This window comes from Thamnophis sirtalis, unplaced genomic scaffold (assembly GCF_051295495.1).
Source record: "Thamnophis sirtalis isolate CommonGarterSnake01/CBP01778 unplaced genomic scaffold, rThaSir2_p1.2 scaffold_3, whole genome shotgun sequence".
Lineage (NCBI taxonomy): Eukaryota > Metazoa > Chordata > Lepidosauria > Squamata > Natricidae > Thamnophis > Thamnophis sirtalis.
In genome coordinates, this window is record NW_028261383.1 from 169,165,623 (window position 1) to 169,184,742 (window position 19,120).

At 42.7% G+C, this 19,120-nt stretch overlaps 1 protein-coding gene across 6 annotated transcripts in view; it reads right to left on the reverse strand.

Moving 5' to 3' along the window:
* Positions 1-19,120, reverse strand: part of ATP2B3 (ATPase plasma membrane Ca2+ transporting 3) — a 179,638-nt gene that overhangs the window by 23,661 nt on the left and 136,857 nt on the right. For all 6 annotated transcript variants that reach the window (XM_087710875.1, XM_087710870.1, XM_087710871.1 and 3 more), the window contains 5 exons: positions 18,418-18,609; positions 13,753-13,966; positions 11,040-11,251; positions 6,668-6,775; positions 4,890-5,072 (listed from right to left, as the gene is read on the reverse strand). In XM_087710875.1, the coding sequence (XP_087567001.1) occupies positions 4,890-5,072; positions 6,668-6,775; positions 11,040-11,251; positions 13,753-13,966; positions 18,418-18,609 (909 nt within the window). The remainder of the gene's footprint in view (positions 1-4,889; positions 5,073-6,667; positions 6,776-11,039; positions 11,252-13,752; positions 13,967-18,417; positions 18,610-19,120) is intronic.

The window sequence follows — 19,120 nt, forward strand, 5'->3', positions numbered from 1 at the left end:
CAGCCAATGTCGGCTGGCGACTCCCCGGGGGAGAGCCTTCTCTGTTGCAGCTCCAGCCCTCTGGAATGACCTCCCCGTGGAGATCCGGACCCTTACTACCCTCCTGGCCTTCCGCAAAGCCACCAAGTCCTGGCTGCTCCAGCAGGCCGGGGACTTGTGAAACATCCAGCCCTATGGAAATTGTGAATGTTGTGTTTTTAAAGTGTTGTCTTTGTCTTTGTCTATTTATCCCCTTTCCCTTGTCTATTGTGAGCCGCCCGGAGTCCTTCGGGAGTGGGCGGCATACAAGACAAATAAATACAATACATGTATCTATCCATGGTACAAACATACACTGACAGCTTCTTTATATTCCCCTGTGTCCCCATGTTGCTCATCCTGTTCCAAGTAGGATTAAGGTATTTTTCTTATATTTATTTTGATAGCCTCAAGCTGTCTAAAATTTAGTAAGCTTTCTCACCCCTTACCTTGGAGGAAAGTGAGCTAATGGTAGAGACTGGGAATAGAGATAAGATAGGGATTAACAAAGGGCTCAGCAAATATCATGCCAGTATTCTTATCTGCTGACTGATAGATGGCTGAACAGCACATCAGAAACGGGGAAAGACCCACGAACTTACCAGGATGGGTTTTGCCAAATCAATCTTTGAGCTTGACTCCCCCACTTTTGCAATAGGAAACATGTCGCTTATACTGGCATGTACTAAAACTTCTTTAGGAGGTCACAAGATGGTTAAATTAGGCATACAGATCCAGATAAACCACTCAGTTTGGAGATTATAATCACGGTACAAACCAGTTTTCAGTTCTTGATCTCCTGCTGGTGCAAATGGTATGAGCAGGCAGAAGCAGGAGAATTTCCAATTGGATACCAGTAGGTTTTGGTGCAAGCAAGGCGTTTTTGAACTACAGGAACCTCCCTGCTCCCCTCTCCTTTGGTTAACCAGCCTTGTAGAAGCTGTCCTTGTTTTGACTTAATTTGGCTCAGGTGAGTGTGGCACTGTGTTGCTGCAACTTACATCCCAAGGGGATGAAGTTGATTTAGTAGGCTGCGATGAGGGGTCTGCCCTGAATGAAAGGAACTGGGTTTAAGCATGCCTGAAACGTCTACATTCCATCCTGGAAGCCCTGGTTCTTACCCCTGAAGGGGAAGATTGGGAGGGGAGCCAGATTCCTGGGTTCTGTCATGAAAGATGGGGCTCGTGGGCACCCTTCATCAGTGTAAGTCGATTAAGAGCCGTTGTTGTGGGGAAGGGTTGGAAGACATGATGCTTGGATGGCAGTCATTTCATTTTAACCATTCAACAGCAATTCCGATACATCACATGCTATTGGTCATAATCTCATCATGCTCCTGGTCAGGGAACTTCCTTGATTCAAGAGCATCAACTCTTAAGGCGGGAAGATTTTTTTTTTTACATGCTAAAAGAAAAAAAAAAAGAATTGCAACAAGGCACATGTCCCGCCCCCTCTTTGAGGCAAGGGATAGGGGGGGAAGGCTGCAATCAGAAAGCATGTAATTAGAACATAGAAGCCAGACATGGGTGTCTTTGGAATCATGCCGCTCACATGGACCACTGGTGACCACTCATACCTGTGTACAAATGCTATAAATATCCGAGGAGGAACAGCCTACCTTCCTATGAGTTCTGGGTCCCACCCTTCCTCCAGGGACCTTAACTTGTTGTTGGGTGATGATGGCATTGGAAATTGCCCACAAATTTATGAGCGCAACTTTTATTGCGCTTGATCATCCTTGCTTTAATTTTTGTTTAAAAGGAACAGTTCTTTATACGCCCAGGTAAATCAATGCAGATCTTTATAAGCCCAGGTGAATCAAATTAATTATTAATTAGAATGATTTCGGGTTGTTTCCAAACTGCAGGATTCTAAACTTACTCAGTCATTATTTTTTTCTGCAATAAATTGTATGCTGAGTGGTAATTGATCACTTTTGTGGGGAGATATTTCACCCCCACCCCACCCCCAATCTACTAGAAGATGTAATTTAACTTTGTGGGTAATGAGTAATTTAAGTCATATATTTATAAATTTGGTTCCACCACAAATCCGCGAAGCCCTTCTGCGCGGAGACATAAGCGCAAAGACTAATTCGCGCCGTTCTAAGCGCTAGGGAAGAACGCGACCCTACCGCGATGACATAATCGCGGAGGGCAAAATCGCGCATTCCCAAGCACTTAGTACTCTAAACCTAACCCTAAACCTAACCCTAACGCTAAACCTAACGCTAAACCTAACCCTAAACCTAACCCTAAACCTAACCCTAAAACAAACCCCTAAACCTAATCCTAACGCTTACCTTAAATGAAGTCGGCTTTCTGCCGCAGCGCCGTTTTGAAGTGCCCTTCTGTTGCTGCGCTGTTGTCGTGGCGGTGATGACGCGCGGCGATGACGTCGCGGCTTTAGCGCCGCGATTTTATCGCCGCGATTTTGACCAGCGCAGTTTTGACATGCCACGATAAATTTAGCATGCTGACTGGCACAATGTTTCAGGTTTATTGAATTGGTTTTTTTAAAAAATAAAAATAAAAGCTGAAATGGATTTTAGTCCAAATATAAAGGCTTACTAAAAATACTGCCAAAACAGCTATCTGAAAAGTGAAATATATTACTAAGAAAAGAGCAGCATTAACTATCCAAAACATCTCTGCACTCATCAAAGCAACACCTCTTTAAAAACAAGTGGGGAATTTGAGAGATTGTGCTGTTGTTCCACTCCTTACAAAATGAATAAAATAAAATTTCATGAATTTTCAAAAGAAGATAAAAGAGGCACCAATATATATATATATATATATATATATATATATATATATATATATATATATATATATATATATATATATATATATATATATATATATATATATATATATATATATATATATATATATATATATATATATATATATATATGAATGAGCAGGAATTTGAGATAGATGTTTGATAACTGCTCCATCTCCATCCCAAGTAGTGAAGTTTTGACTATATGAATTCCAAAATAAAATATCAGTGAGGAAGCATCCCGAACAGAAGGATTTCCAATGGGATTGAAGTGGTATCTTTTATATTTTACAGTCCAATTTCTTTCTAGACTTCCCCCCACTTTTTTTCTTTCTGTCAAAATGCCACTTCCTCTTAAAAGTAGTGTGCTCTCGCTGCATCAGACAAGTTACAAACGCCAGATGGAGCAGGCATCTAATCTAAATTTCTTGGGAACTCTGGCTTTGTGGAGTTTGTCTTACTGATAAAAGCAAAGCCCCTTCTTACATTTTAATCCATTATAATGTGTTCCATGCAGCTCGCCATCACAAAAGGAAATGCTGTGTGCACGCAGGGAGATTTCTCCTGCTTCTCATTTGATGCTCAGGGATTCAACCAAAAATGGATTGGCCAATTTTTTTTGCCCAGAAGGCAGCCAAGATATAGCTATAATGTTTTACCTTCCCCCATATCAGTGTTTCTCAACCTTGGCGACTTTAAGCCCTGTTGAAGTCCACAGGACTTAAAGTCGCCAAGGTTGAGAAACACTGCCCCATATTCTTTCATTTTTCAACTGATAAACATATATTTGTCTTTCAGATGCAAATATTTCTTTCCTAAAATCCATTTCAGCCAAAGAAAGAAGGGCTTTGAAAGAGACTAAAACTGACTTCACCTTGTTTTTGTCTCACTACACTTATACAAGGAATATGCCCAATTATGTCTTAGGTACTCATTAGTGATACAAGTTGCAATACTGGGTCCACTTGTGAACTAACACACAAGCCTGCTCTTTGTGACATCCTGTCCCTGCACATGAGCAAGGAGCAAAGTAATAACATAAAGACTCAGCAGGCTGTTATGCGTGAGGCCCCAGCTCTAGTACCATCATGGACATTTGGATCAAGCTCCCCCCCCCCAAAAAAAACCAGATACAACATGCCATAGCCAGCATTATATTTGGGCCACTTTGGATAGTAGTATATGTTATATAGCTCTTACCATTATCATCTTTCTCCATGGAAATGCACGAGCCACATGGTGGGGTTTAATAACCGTGTGGTCAAAGCTGAGTCAGTTTGTTGCCATAATCATATTGGATGTCCTTGGACAAGACAAAGAGCTGAGGTGGCGCAGTGGTTAAATGCAGCACTGCAGGCTACTTCAGCTGACTGCAGTTCAGCAGTTCAGCTGTTCAAATCTCACCGGCTCAGGGTTGACTCAGCCTTCCATCCTTCCGAGGTGGGTAAAATGAGGACCCGGATTGTTGTTGGGGGCGATATGCTGACTCTGTAAACCGCTTAGAGAGGGCTGAAAGCCCTATGAAGCGGTATATAAGTCTAACTGCTATTGCTATTGCTATCCTGTTTGAGATACTTTTCTTCCTTTATCTTATGAGCATCTAGCTGTATGAATTACCACTAACTCTACTACAATTTTCCTTATTGGTACTGGTATTATACTGACTATGGCACTACTGTTACAATTGCTGTCACTGTCTTAGTGGCAGATTCACTCTCTTTTTCTTGGACAATTTTTCAGTAGCCCAACAACAACAACAACACTCCCCCCCAAATCACCATCCCATTTCTGCTTCTATAAGCTGCCCCTGTTCATGCATCCAAGCACGGCATTCATTAGTTTATTCTCTTGAAACAAGGCAGTGTGGAAATGCTTGGCATTAAAGGTCTCTCTCTCTCTCTCCACCAGGCATGAGCATCTGGGTGAAACCACCATGTCCTGGGAAGGGGTAGGAGATAACCAGATGAGAGGTTTGTCTTCAAGTCACCGCTAAAGCAAAGGAAGGATTGGGTAAGGGGGTGGGGTGGTGAGGGAAGCACTAGTCAGAGTCAGATGTGAGGAGGCTCCTCCCCACTGTCTCATACCTGGGTCTGGATGCGGTTGAGGCCACGGAACCACAAGATCTGGCCACGGCGCAGCTCTCGTTCGGCATGGTCAATTTCCTCCTCATCCTCAGCCATTTCCTCATCTGTCATCTCATCCTTACCAGGGCCATGTCCTGCTTCCTTCAGGCATTTAAGATGGCTGGTAGGGATGGTGGCAATGACCTGCAGTGGGGAGTAAATACCCAGTCTTTTCTCTGAATAGAAGATGCTCTACATGGGGCAGCCCTTGAAGAGCATTCGGAGACTTCAGCTTGTCCAGAATGCAGCCGCACGAGCGATTGTGGGTGCACCTTGGTACACCCACGTCACACCTATCCTCCGCAAGCTGCACTGGCTGCCTATTGGTCGTCGGATACGCTTCAAGGCGCTAGTCGTCACTTATAAAGCCCTTCATGGTATTGGACCTGGGTACTTGAGAGACCGCCTGCTGCCAATTACCTCCCAAAGATCCATTAGATCCCACAGATTAGGCCTCCTCCGAATTCCATCCGTTGGCCAATGCCAATTGGCTACCACCCGGAGGATGGCCTTCTCTGTGGCTGCTCCGGCCCTCTGGAACGAGCTCCCCGTGGAGATTCGGACCCTCACCACCCTTCAGGCTTTCCGCAAAGCCCTTAAAACCTGGCTGTTCCGACAGGCCTGGGGCTGATGAGTTCTTGTCCCCGCTCGAATGGTGTGGTTGTTGATTGTTTTAAATTGTGGTATTGTTTTGTCCGTGTCTTTTTTGTTTTTGTTTGTATTTCCCCCCCCCCCCCCGACTTGGTTTGTGAGCTGCCCTGAGTCCCTCTGGGAATAGGGCGGCATAGAAATACAATAAAATCGAAATCGAAAATCGAAATCGAAAGATATCTATTGCTCAGTTTCAATATTTTTCAGGGGGGAAAAACAGTAATAGTGATGGGACATGGGGCAACCACAGATCGCTTAATGAAAACAAATAGCTCAGTAGGCCATGGATGTGGAAAAGACATATAGTGCCAAGGTGGCGCAGTGGTTAAATGCAGCACTGCAGGCTACTTCAGCTGACTGCAGTTCAGCAGTTCAGCTGTTCAAATCTCACTGGCTCAGGGTTGACTCAGCCTTCCATCCTTCCGAGGTGGGTAAAATGAGGACCCGGATTGTTGTTGGGGGCAACATGCTGACTCTGTAAACCGCTTAGAGAGGGCTGAAAGCCCTATGAAGCGGTATATAAGTCTAACTATTGCTATTGCATATTCCATGCTAGGTGTCAAGCCTGAATTTTATCGGGATGTGGCTTTTCACCAGCAGCGCCAACATGATGTATCTAAATAAATTTGTTCTTTGAGGAAAAGCAATGCCTCGGAGTTCAATCTGTGGTGGATGCATTATTTGGAGCCTGACGTTAGGGGTGATTAGGAAGTACTCTAGCTAATACTACATTGCAAAAATATACAGTTGTAATATAAAAGTAGTATAATAATTTTATGCAAATCTATGGGGCAATGGGTGAAAAAGAGCAGCAACAGTTTTATAGGTCTGGAGCATCTTATCTATGGGCAAATTTGAAATGAAGAAGATTCCCTTGAAAAAAAAAGTGGGATAGATAAGTATGGGAAGAAGGAGAGGTGTACAATTCTATAAATGGTGCAGCAAAAATGACTAAGAGAAGCTTTTCTTCTCTCCTGTTTCATTTTTTGGGGGGGGGGGCATAAATCTGAAAACAAGACCTGGAAGGAAATACCAGTACTGATGGAGAAGTAAGATAGAGCATATACTGGTGTAAATGATTTCCTTACCTGTCCCCAGACGAGTTCCCCGAAGCCCACAAAAAGGCACCACAGCCATTGCTCTGCGTTCAGTGGAGAACAGCTGAATGGTTTCCCCCCAAACTGGACAATGACGATCTGTAGGGTGGGAGTGGGGAGAACAGAGGGATGGTAAGTTGATAGCCAACTTTTTAGTACTAGAAGAGACTTGCCTGAACAGGACGGAAGGAAAATCTGGGTCAGATGCAGGACTAAGAACAGATAGGAACAGGTCCAGGATCTGAGGAACCAGATCCTCAGGTAAGTGTAAGAAAAGGGTTTGAAAACAAAGGACCAAAATATTATGTGTTGCAGGGTAAGAAGCACCAGAGGTCTGATGCTCAAAGCAAATAAAGTATATGAGACAAACTGTCTAAATACAAATAATCCATGCATGCATGTATCCATCCATCCCTCCATCCCTCCATCTCTCCATCCCTCTATCCTTCCGTGACCCGTCAAAACCGTGCTCAACTAAACCGCGCCCGATTAAACCGTGTCGCTGACGTCATCAACAGGGCGACAACAGCCAGCGCGGAGAAAGAAGGGCGCTTTAAATAGCGCTTTGAAAGCAAGCCGATTCAACTTAAGGTAAGGGTTAGGTTTAGGGTTAGGGTTAGGGTTAGGTTAAGGGTTAGGTTTAGGGTTAGGGTTAGGTTTAGGGTTACGTTTAGGGTTAGGTTAAGGGTTGGGGTTAGGTTTAGGGTTAGGTTAAGGGTTAGGATTAGGTTTAGGGTTAGGTTAAGGGTTAGGTTTAGGGTTAGGTTTAGGGTTAGGTTTAGGGTTAGGTTAAGGGTTAGGTTTAGGGTTAGGTTTAGGGGGGTTAGGTTTAGGTTTAGGGGTTAATTTTAGGTTTAGGGTTTACAGCGTGCTTCTGTCCCCGCGCTGTTGTCGCCCTGTTGATGACGTCAGCGACGTGGTTTAGTCGGGCGCAGTTTAGTCGAGCGCGGTTTTGTGGTGGAACCCTATCCTTCACTCCGCCTCACTATATAGACCATGTAATCAACTCCACAAGAAGGCTAAAGCTACATTAATAGAGATCAGAATCAGAATCCAACACATTTAAATAATAATAATAATAATAATAATAATAATAATAATAATAATAATAATAATAATGGAGAACTGAGTTTAATGGAGAACTGAGTTGGCAGTAGGGAATGAGAGCTACGGAATGGTTAATATCAAGCGAGGAATTTTCCAGGGTGATTCACTTTCACCTCTTCTCTTCATCATCGCAATGATCCCACTATCAGTAATCTTAAAAAAAATGAAATTAGGCTACCAAACAGCCAAAAAAGCTGAAAAAATTTCGCATTTACTATATATGGATGATTTGAAACTCTATGGAAAGTCAGAAATAGAAATCCAATCATTGACAAATACAGTCCGAGTATTCAGCACCGATATTTCAATGCAGTTTGGCATGGAAAAATGCGCCACTGTATCCATAAAAAGGGGCAAAATCACTGCATCTGAGGGAATTGAAATGCCCAATGGCCAACTAATTAAATGCAAAGAAAATGAAGCCTACAAATACTTAGGCATTCTGCAGTTGGATAACATCAAGCATGGAGAAGTAAAAACTATTGTCAGACGAGAGTACACCAACAGAGTTAGGAAAATTTTGAAATCTAAATTGAATGGTGGAAATACAATCAAGGCCATAAATACCTGGGCAATACCAGTTATAAGATACACAGCTGGCATAGTTAACTGGACACAAGCTGATTTGGACCTTTTGGACCGAAAAACCAGGAAACTAATGACAATGCACTACAGTTTACATCCACGTGGTGATACTGATAGACTATATCTGCCCCGAAAATCAGGTGGCAGAGGATTATTACAAGTGAAGCAAACAGTTGAAGAGGAAAAACATGCACTGGCTGATTATTTAAAAGAAAGTCAAGAACATCTATTAATCGAAGTAAAGAACAAAAATCTACTGAAGGCCCAACAGACAAAACAAGAATACAGAAAAGATGTGATAAAATCAAGAATGGAGAGTTGGCAGAACAAAGCACTGCATGGTCAATTTCTGGAAAAAATAAAAGATAAAGTGGACAGTGAACAAACTTGGTTATGGTTAAAAACAGGTACATTAAAGAAAGAAACAGAGTCACTAATCCTGGCTGCGCAAGAACAAGCTATCCGCACAAATGCCATTAAGGCCAAAATCGAAAAATCCTCTGATGATGCCAAATGCAGACTTTGCAAAGAAGCTGATGAAACTGTTGATCACATACTCAGCTGCTGTAAAAAAATCGCGCAGACTGATTATAAATTGCGGCACAATTCAGTAGCACAAATGATCCATTGGAATTTGTGCAAAAATTATAATATTAAAACAGCAACAAACTGGTGGGAACATCAGCCTGAAAAAGTCACCGAAAATCAGATGGTCAAGATCTTGTGGGATTTCCGTATACAAACTGACAAAATACTGGCGCATAATACACCAGACATCACACTGGTTGAGAAAAATAAGGTCACAATCATAGACATCGCAATACCAGGTGATAGCAGGGTCGCCGAGAAGGAACTTGAAAAAATCGCAAGATACCAGGACTTAAAAATCGAAATTCAACGACTATGGCACAAACCAGCAGTGATAATTCCAGTGGTAATTGGCACACTGGGTGCTATTCCAAAAGCACTGGAATTACATTTAAAACAGTTAAAAATTGACAAAATCACCATCAGTCAAATGCAAAAAGCTGTACTGCTTGGATCTGCACGCATATTACGAAAATACGTTACGACGTCCTAGGCCCCTGGGTGGGGCCCGACTAGTAACCAATGCCAAATCCGGCGAAACAACTGGCCGCTGTGATACAATTGTATAATAATAATAATAATAATAATAATAATAATAATAATAACAACAACAACAACAACAACAACAACAACAACAACAACAACAACAACAACAGAATCTTCCAAGCCCGGTTTTGCTGCCCCTCCTCCCACTTCTTATATTTCCTGTGAGTCAGGAAAGCATCTGACTGATCCTCTTCCCAGTATTATCTTGTTTCTTTGGGCTTAAAAATAACTCAATGTCTATTTGTCCAGGTAAACCATTTGTACATTATTTCCATGATGGTAATATTTACTCTCCATACTATCCGTCTGCATGTACACAATTTGTATTTTAATGTATTTATCTTCTGTCAACTTTGCTTCTCTCTGTCTTCCAAGTCTATTCTTCCAGTTGCCGTCCTCACTATCAGGATGCCTACCTTGTCTATCTGTGAAGTGTCATGGACCTTTAATAATTGCAATCTACAAAGGCATGCATAAAACATTTACAATTCATAGAGACACAGATACAGGCACCACACACACACACACACACATATTGTATGACTATTGAACTATTCATTTATAGTTATACATCAGCTTTCCTGACTAGCTACCTTTAAATGTGTTGGGATTAACTAGGATGGGAGCATTGACCATACTGGCTGAGAATCTGAGAGTTGCATGTCAACACATTCAGAGGGCACCAGGTTATGGTGGCACAGTGATTAGAATGCAGTACTGTACTGCAGGGCTAACTCACTGCTCGCTCCAGGAGTTCGATCCTGAATGGCTCAAGGTTGACTCAGCCTTCCATCCTTCCGAGCAGTGGTGGGTTTCAAAAAAATTTGGAACCTACTCTGTGGGTGTGGCCTCCTTTGTGGGAGTGGCTTGCCGGCCATGTGACCTGGTGGGAGTGGCTTGCCGGCCATGTGTTCTCTCTCTCTCTTTCTCTCTCTCTCTCTCTCTTTCTCTCTCTCTCTTTCCTTCTTTTGTCCCTCTGTCCCTTTTTTCTTTTTTTCTTTCATCTCTCTCACTCTTTTTCTTTCTTTTTTCTTTATTTATTTCTTCCTTTCTTTCTCTTTCTCTTTCTCTTTCTCTTTCTCTTTCTCTTTCTCTTTCTCTTTCTCTTTCTCTTTCTCTCTGTGTGTCTGTCTGTCTGTGTGTCTGTCTGTCTGTCTCTCTCTCTCTGTGTGTGGCAGTGGTGGATTTCAAAATTTTTTGGAACCTCTTCTGTAGGTGTGGCCTGCTTTCCGGGTCCACTGGTGGAACCTCTTCTAACCGGTTCGGTAGATTTGACGAACCGGTTCACCGAACAGGTGCGAACTGGTAGGAACCCACCACTGCGTTCCGAGGTGGGTAAAATGGGGACCCAAAATTGTTGGGGGGCAATATGCTGACTCTGTAAACAGCTTAGACAGGGCTGTAAAGCGGTATACAAGTCTAAGTGCTGTTGCTATTGTTATTGTGGAAGTCCACAGAAAGAGGAAGTACGTGCCACCTTTTCCATCTTTTTCTAACTCCACCCAGCTTTTTACAACTGTTTGCTGCAAGAATATACCTGTATGCCAAAGGTGCCCAAGACAATGCTGCAGAAGATGGGGTTGCCAAAAATGCCATCAAAGACATTGTGCTCTCCGTGGATTTTGCGGGCATTGATCTCATTGAACAGCTGCATCATGACAAAGGTGTTAAAGATGATGGTGTAGTGCTCCGAGGGCGGAGAATGCAGGGGAGCGTTGCGGCCAGAGTCGATGTCAAATATAACCTCTCCTGCGGGGTAAGGAAAGGGGGTAAAGCAAATGCGTCATGGACCGAGAACGCCAGTTCCAACCAGCCAAATTCATCCCTCCACCGAAGTTCCAGTTTGGTGTTGTACTGAATGGACGAGTAAGCCCCCACCTCAGATTCACTCTTGCTGCTTACCTATCAGCCCCTCATGACAGATGACAAGCTGCCAGCCCAGACATTCAAATCAACATGTTGGGATTGGAATCCTAGATCTTCTCGAGAGATGCAAGACTTCTTGTTAGGAGGGATCTTACTTTAGCATGTAAAAAAAATAAATAAGGGCTTCTCCCTCAACCCCTCCCTTTCCAGGGGGAAGAGCTTTGGTTCTCTTGGAAACGGCAGGCAGTACTCCAGGACGAAAGGAATACATAGACGTGTGTTGTTACGGTGAGTGGGAGAGAAGGAACTAAGATTCGCCTCCAGTTCTGATTAGAGTGGAATCTCCAGTTTACAGCTGAATCTAAAGGAATGTGATTCAAGCCCAGTCTTTTCTTTAGAGCAGGAGTGTCAAATGCAAGGCCTACACGCCGGATCCGGCCCTCCGGTTGCTTAGATCTGGCCCGCAGGGCTGCCCTGGAAACAGCAAAGAGCCGGCCTGTGGTGCCTCTGCCAGCGGAAACCAAGCTCGGGAGCCTGTTTTCATTGGCAGAGTGCTCCGGCCACCACAGGTGCTCCTGACATGAGTGATGTCAAGCTGGCCATGCTCCCCCCCCCCGAGGTAAAACACAACCCCGATGCAGCCCTCAATGAAATCAAGTTTGACCCCCCGGCTTTAGAGTAATGGGGAAAAGGTTAGCTAAGAATTCTGCTAAATTCATCGTAAGTTCATCTTCATCGTTTCCGGTATCTGTTGTTTCTATACAAGCTCAGTCACATGGGGCTTTGAAACTTGGAACTTCTCAATAAGGGTGGAGATAGCACCTATGCATGGGTTGACATGGTCCGTGCTCTGATTGGACCGAGTCCGATTACTAATTAATTAACCACTATATAACCCCACTCCATTAGTGGTACCACCCAGTTTTCCGACTCAGTCCACTCAATTCCTTATATTCCTTGTACTCCTGAGATTGTTGTTCTTCGGAAGTTGAGCTCGGGCCCTTCGGGGTTCCATTGCATGTTGTAATCTTTTGTTCTTTGACTTACTGTTCTGACCCCCCCTCGTTCCACACCAAAGCACACTCCGAGCCAGAGATAAATTACGGCATTTAATGAACAGACAAACAGGCCCTTGGCAGCAACCCAGCACAGACAAGCTTGGGCAGCAATAAACACAGATAAGGCTTGGCAGCAATCCAGCCTGCCAAGCTCACAGTAATGTCCTCCGACATTCGATTCTGTGTTGACTTCTGCAAAGAGGGCGTGTGCACAAGTAGCCTTTTTACAGTCTGGAGAGGAGCCTAATGACCATCAGCTGAATGCAATTACCTCCTGTAATTGCGTAATTGTTCCTGACGCCTTTTAGCTCTTCAATGCCGTGAATCCAGGAACAACTCACTACTGGCCTCCGGCTCACTCTCCCTTGTCTCCTCCCCACTGGTCCAAGGCTCAGGTGCCTCCTGGTGGCCAACCAGCCTCTCTGCACCCTGCTCGGAGTCGGAACCCTGTCCAGGGTCCTCCACATCCTCCAGAGCCGACTCAGAGGGCCCCTCGCTGTCGGAGTCTGGTGGCAGCTCCAACGGCTCCTGCTGGGCCACAACACTTATTAAATTTGTTTTTATTGGGGCAACACGAGGAGTCTGTCTTTCTTTTTCTTCACCGGAAAACTGGGCAGTACCACTAATGGAGAGGGTTATATAGTGGTTAATTAATTAGTAATCAGACTCAGTCCAATCAGAGAACGGACAGTGTCAACCCATGCATATAGATGCTATCTCCACCTTATTAGAAGAGGCGTATCAGGTAAGTTACCAAAGTTGCCCTTTCTTTACATCAAGTTTGTAACTTGGAGTATCTTTACTGCTTCCTAGTTTAGAGGAGCAGTCTCTTCATCCGAACTTTCCCGTAGCTCTTTCAAAATTCTGACTGCGGTTTTAGCAATTCTCTGTTTTTATCCCCTCCATCGCAAATTGTGTTACAAGTGTCTATTCAAAGCTGAAAAGGAAATTTTATTTCTTGCTTCCCCCTCCCCACCAACTAAAGTTTGATTCTATTTATACCTGGTGAAGTTGATCTCTCCCCCCCCCCCACCATCTGAATGACAAACAGACGGTGCTATGGAATTATTTTTCTCCCCCGTCTCTCATTTTTTCCCCCCTTTAAATTTGAAAAAAAAAAAAGTAGCACAGGTTGTAAAACTCTTGTCTCGCATGCCAGGAATTAGGGATAAAATACCCCCGGAAGAGAGATGTGACAGTCATCACTATTGAATTGCCTTGATGAGGCAAAACTAGGCCATAGAAACCCAGAAAAATTCTGGGACAGTAAGTGGAGTTCTCCAACCTTTTACCTTCTACCCTTCCATAGTTCCCTTATAAACTCACCCACAAAGAGGAGGGTGAAGATGATAATGAGCTGGTACACAGCATGGCCCAAAATATTCTTCATCATGGTCCGGGATATGAGGGGTTTGTTGCGTCCATAGGGCTTGCGCAGCAGCAGGGCCTCAGTTGGGGGCTCGGTGGCAAGTGCCAAGGAAGCAAACGTATCCATAATGAGATTCACCCACAGCATCTGTACTGCCTTGAGAGGAGAATCCTTTAGGAGAAATTGAGAAGGAAAATTGTAACATCTCCAGGAAGTGAAGGAAGCATATACCCATCCACCTCTAGGCATACTAAGCATACTCTATCCACCTGAAGATACCAATGGACTTGCTTAGAAATGAACAAACTTTCTTGTAACACAGTCAGTGCTAGTCAAAGCCTCTGGTTCTTGGGGCGCATTAGATGAACTTCATCAATATATTTATCTATGTATCATCACAATGGGCATTTCCAGGCAGAAGTTCTCAAGAGAGATTGAGGCCTTATGGGAGAGCAGCCATGCTACTCCATGGTAATCAAAATTCAGAAGGAATCTGGTAGCACCTCTGTTAGGCAAAAAAGGCTCCTATCAGGCTACTTTTGAATTTCAGCTTGAGTCTATGCTTCCACTAAGTGCTGAGCTTATGAATAACTGCCTCGAAATCAAAAGGAGGAGGAAATGGAGAAGGAATCCATCAAGAATGAAAGGAGTCTTGCTTTCCTGTTACCTGCTCCAAAGACTCGTCCTTGTGCTCCATTTTTATTCTTTTATTTTAAACTGGATTGAATTGGACAGTCCTTTAAATAGAAGATGACAGTGAAGAGAGTACTGTATTGTACAGTTTGGGAGTAACATGTTTTTATTTTTGACTGTATTTCCATGAACCAGCAAACAGCCAGATCTTTTCACTGGTAAGGAAGGAATTGGCAGATGTCTCTCTTTCTAAAGCTTTCTTCTGAATCTTTATGTCTAGGGGCAGAATTTTGGGATTTGTCGCACACCTGGACAGATACTCAATTAGCAATAGCAATAGCAGTTAGACTTATATACCGCTTCATAGGGCTTTCAGCCCTCTCTAAGCGGTTTACAGAGTCAGCATATCGCCCCCACAGTCTGGGTCCTCATTTCACCCACCTCGGAAGGATGGAAGGCTGAGTCAACCTTGAGCCGGTGAGATTAGAACCGCTGAACTGCAGATAACAGTCAGCTGAAGTGGCCTGCAGTACTGCACCCTAACCACTGCACCACCTCGGCTCTTCTAGAGCAGTGTTTCTCAACCTTGGCAACTTGAAGATGTCTGGACTTCAACTCCCAGAATTCCCCAGCCAGCATTCGCTGGCTGGGGAATTCTGGGAGTTGAAGTCCGGACATCTTCAAGTTGCCAAGGTTGAGAAACACTGTTCTAGAGAAAGAGAAATCTATGACCACTACAGGAAATTTAGGAATCAAGTATCTGAAAAAATTTCTGCTTCACTACCTGTATAGTCATGATAATGTTGGAAGGTCTCGTCCAGCTGCCCTCACCATCTGTTTGTTTAAAATTTTTTAAAATTTAAATTTATTAGCAAGTAACAAATGATAATACAGTGGAGTATATATATATATATACAGGCAAAATACAAATAGCCTTATTTAATTAAATTATTTAGAATGCTGGACCTGGATAGTAGGCAATCATTATGTCTGTGTTTAAACCAGATGAAATAAAAAAATAATCATCTTGTGTTTTATCATAATACAGTACTACCATCTTTTTAAGTTGGGTTTTCCATTAGGATTATTTCCTAGCATCTCTGCCATCATACAGAGTTATTCAGATCCTTTCCTGATTTCCAGGATCTTGCTACTGTCTGTCTCACGGCAACCAGGAAGAAAACTATTAATTCTTTATCTTTCAAAATGTTGCTTGGATTACTAAAAAACAAAAAAACCCCAACATTCTAGTAAGTTCAATTTAGGAGATAATATATACGTAGTCCTTGACTTACAAGCACAATTGAACTCAACATTTCTGTTGCTCAGTGAGACTTTTATTAAGTCAGTGTTTCTCAACCTTGGTGACTTGAAGTCCTGTGGACTTCAACTCCCAGAATTCCCCAGCCAGCTATGCTATGCTGGCTGGGGAATTCTGGGAATTGAAGTCCACAGGACTTAAAGTCATCCAGGTTGAGAAACACTGTGTTAAGTGAATTTTGCCCTATATTTCAATCTTTCTTGCCACCTTCTTGTTGCTGTAATTGTTAAGTTAGTAACACAGTTGTTAAACAAATCTGTTTAATGACTTTAAGATTTAAGATTTAAGATTTAGTTTATTTGTATGCCGCCCTTCTCCGGGAGGGACTCAGGGTGGCGAACAACTCAAAAGGGGAAAGGGGATACAAACGCAATACACGTAATTAAAATACACAAGAGTCATACAGCCGTACAAGTTGAGAGGGGAGGGGAACTCATCAACCCCAGGCCTGCCGGCACAGCCAGGTTTTGACGGCTTTCCAGAAGGCCTGGAAAGAGGTGAGAAGGTCACAAAAGGTGATCACATGACCCCTGGACACTGAAACTGACATAAATATTGGTCAGTTGCCAAGCACCTGAATTTTGATCATGTGACCACGTATGATGCTGCAAGCGTAATATGTGTGAAATATGTGTGAAAAACTTTTTTCAGTGCCGTCGTTACTTTGAACAGTCACGAAATAAATTGTTGTAAGTCAAGGACTATCTGTATCCTATCTGTATCCTAATTCTTTACATTTTCTACAGCATATTTTGCCCTTCCCATCTGGGATCACATAGATAGCAACCTGAAGGAGACTATATTAAGTTTTTTAATTTTCCAAGGCTTTCTTTTCATTTTTATTTACATGTTGTCATGTTTTATTAGCATTTTAACTCAGTTTTATAAATTGGTCTGGAAGTTTTATTGAAGGATAGTCTGGAAAGCAAGTGGAATAAATAAAAAATAAAATAGAGTCAAGCTTCATCACAGGTCTAATGAAAGAAGGGAATGATGAAGACATTTTTAAAAATCCTTTGCAACTGTGCTTTAAAATTCATGGGGGTTATTTGATTCTATACTGTTCATTATTCCTCAATCCAGTATATAATCTTTAAATGGACTGACCCAATAAACACAAGTTGTAAGTAATTGGAGCTGAAGCATGTTTGACTGTAGGTGTAACCCAGAGGTGGGTTCCTACCGGTTCGCACCGGTTCGATAGAACCGGTTCATCAAATCTACCGAACCGGTTAGAAGAGGTTCCACCAGTGGACCCAGAACTCAGGCCACACAGAAGAGGTTCCAAAAAATTTTGAAACCCACCACTGGCGTAACCTAAATTTATAGAAAGAAATCCATCTAAAAAAGAGTGAGAAGTAGCTGGTTTTTATGTGCCTCCATGCACATTTGTTAACTAGAAGTGCTTTGCTGACTATTTACTCAAAATTGTCATTTGCAGAAAGTAGAAGATCACCTAATAATTCCTTGTATCTATCACTGTGTGGCTTGAACCAAGACCTGATCAGATCTTGGGACAATTTTAAGCTGATTTATCTAACTTCATTGTCCATTGACTCTAAACCACCCGTGACATCAGGAAATTTTACCATAGAGCAGTGTTTCTCAACCTTAGCAATGTTAGGATGGATGGATTTCAACTCCCAGAACTTCCCCAGAAAGCTTACAAGAACATGTACCACAAAAGACATAGACATTTCCTTTATTAGAGTGGCTTTATAAGTCTCCCGCCCTCAGCCAAATATGAGGATCTGGTTTCACTGTGTAAATGAAGACTCAATCATTCCGGCCAAAAACATCTAAAAGGGTTAAATCACGACAACACGGCCAAAGTTTATTAAACTGAGACGTTTCATTATTCATCCAAGTAACTTCTTCAGTCAAAATGAATAAAATTAGGTTAGGCAGAGAATCAGAGAGTTGTTGGAATGTACTAACTCTTGCCACATCAACTGCAAAGGATTCGCCCTGAAATGTGTTGCGTTCAATGTATTGTGTTCTCATTGATTGGCACACTCCAAAACGATGTTGCACAGAAGGATACTAAAACCTGTTCTCTATCACCCCAGAGGGAAGATTAATGGATTTAAGTTACACAAAGGCAAATTCCAGTCAAAGAATTGGAAACAGTTTCTTAGCGGTAAGAGAAGTTCAGTGGTGAAACTAATTACTCAGGGAGGTAATGGGACTTGCATTGAACAGCTCTCAGTTGGGAACATTTTTGTGGATCACAGATCTGAATTTGTTGGCTTAGTGCAGTGGTTCCCAAACTTGGCAACTTTAAGACTGGTGGACCTCAACTCCCAGAATTCTCCAGCCAGCTCCAGCAGAGCTGGCTGGAGAATTCTGGGAGTTGAAGTCCACAAGTCTTAAAGTTGCCAAGTTTGGGAACCACTGGCTTAGTGGCTCCTTCTAAATTTATGGTTCTAAATACGTTATCATGATTTGATGAAGGATTACCTCTCCTTCTCTTAAGCTCTCTCATCTTTGAATCTTCATTTGCTATACAGTCATCTAAGACACACACTCACATACTTTTTACACCTGGGATGTGAGAAACAGCTGGAACAGATCATCCCATTGTATCCCCCATTGTGTATTTTCCCAATTTCTAGACCGTCCAGGCCTCCATCTTCCATTTACTGCTCCACCTTGCAATGCAGCCCACCTGGGTGATGCAGGCCCCGGTGAAGGCTACGATGACGGCCACCACATTGACAGTGAGCTGGAACTGCAGGAATTTGGAGATGCTGTCATAAACATTGCGACCCCACATCACCGCCTTGACGATGCTGGAGAAATTGTCATCAGTCAGGATGATGTCAGAGGCCTCTTTCGCCACATCAGTGCCTGCTATGCCCTGAGGATGACACGAAAGTAGAGGGTTGGTATGTTCTTCTTTTTGCGATGAGTAAAAAACAAATAAAACACCCTCTCCCTTTCCCCCTTAAGGACTGTAATGATCCCAATAGCTGTGTGTTCTAATAGTATTTTCATTTATCTAATTCATCCATTGCTAACCCTATGTCAATTAAAACACATATGTTTATTTATTGATTGATAGGCTGTATGGTTGTAGATGGGAACTCTGCATTATAACATAACAATATTCCTGAAAGCAATAAAGTCAGGAGAGAAATCACAACAGAATCAAACTTTATAAGCTTGCATGTTTATCAAAATCTATTATTTTCTTGACAGAAGTTAAACCCAATACCTCCTAACAGTAATGAGGAGCAAATGGCAATATTTCGGGGGATTTCACTAGACTGATTCTTTAATTAAAACACTTGCGATCTCTGGTTAGGACCATCCCAAGCATTGGCTAAGTAGGGGAAGAAATTAAGTCTGCACACCAGGTCAGGTATAAA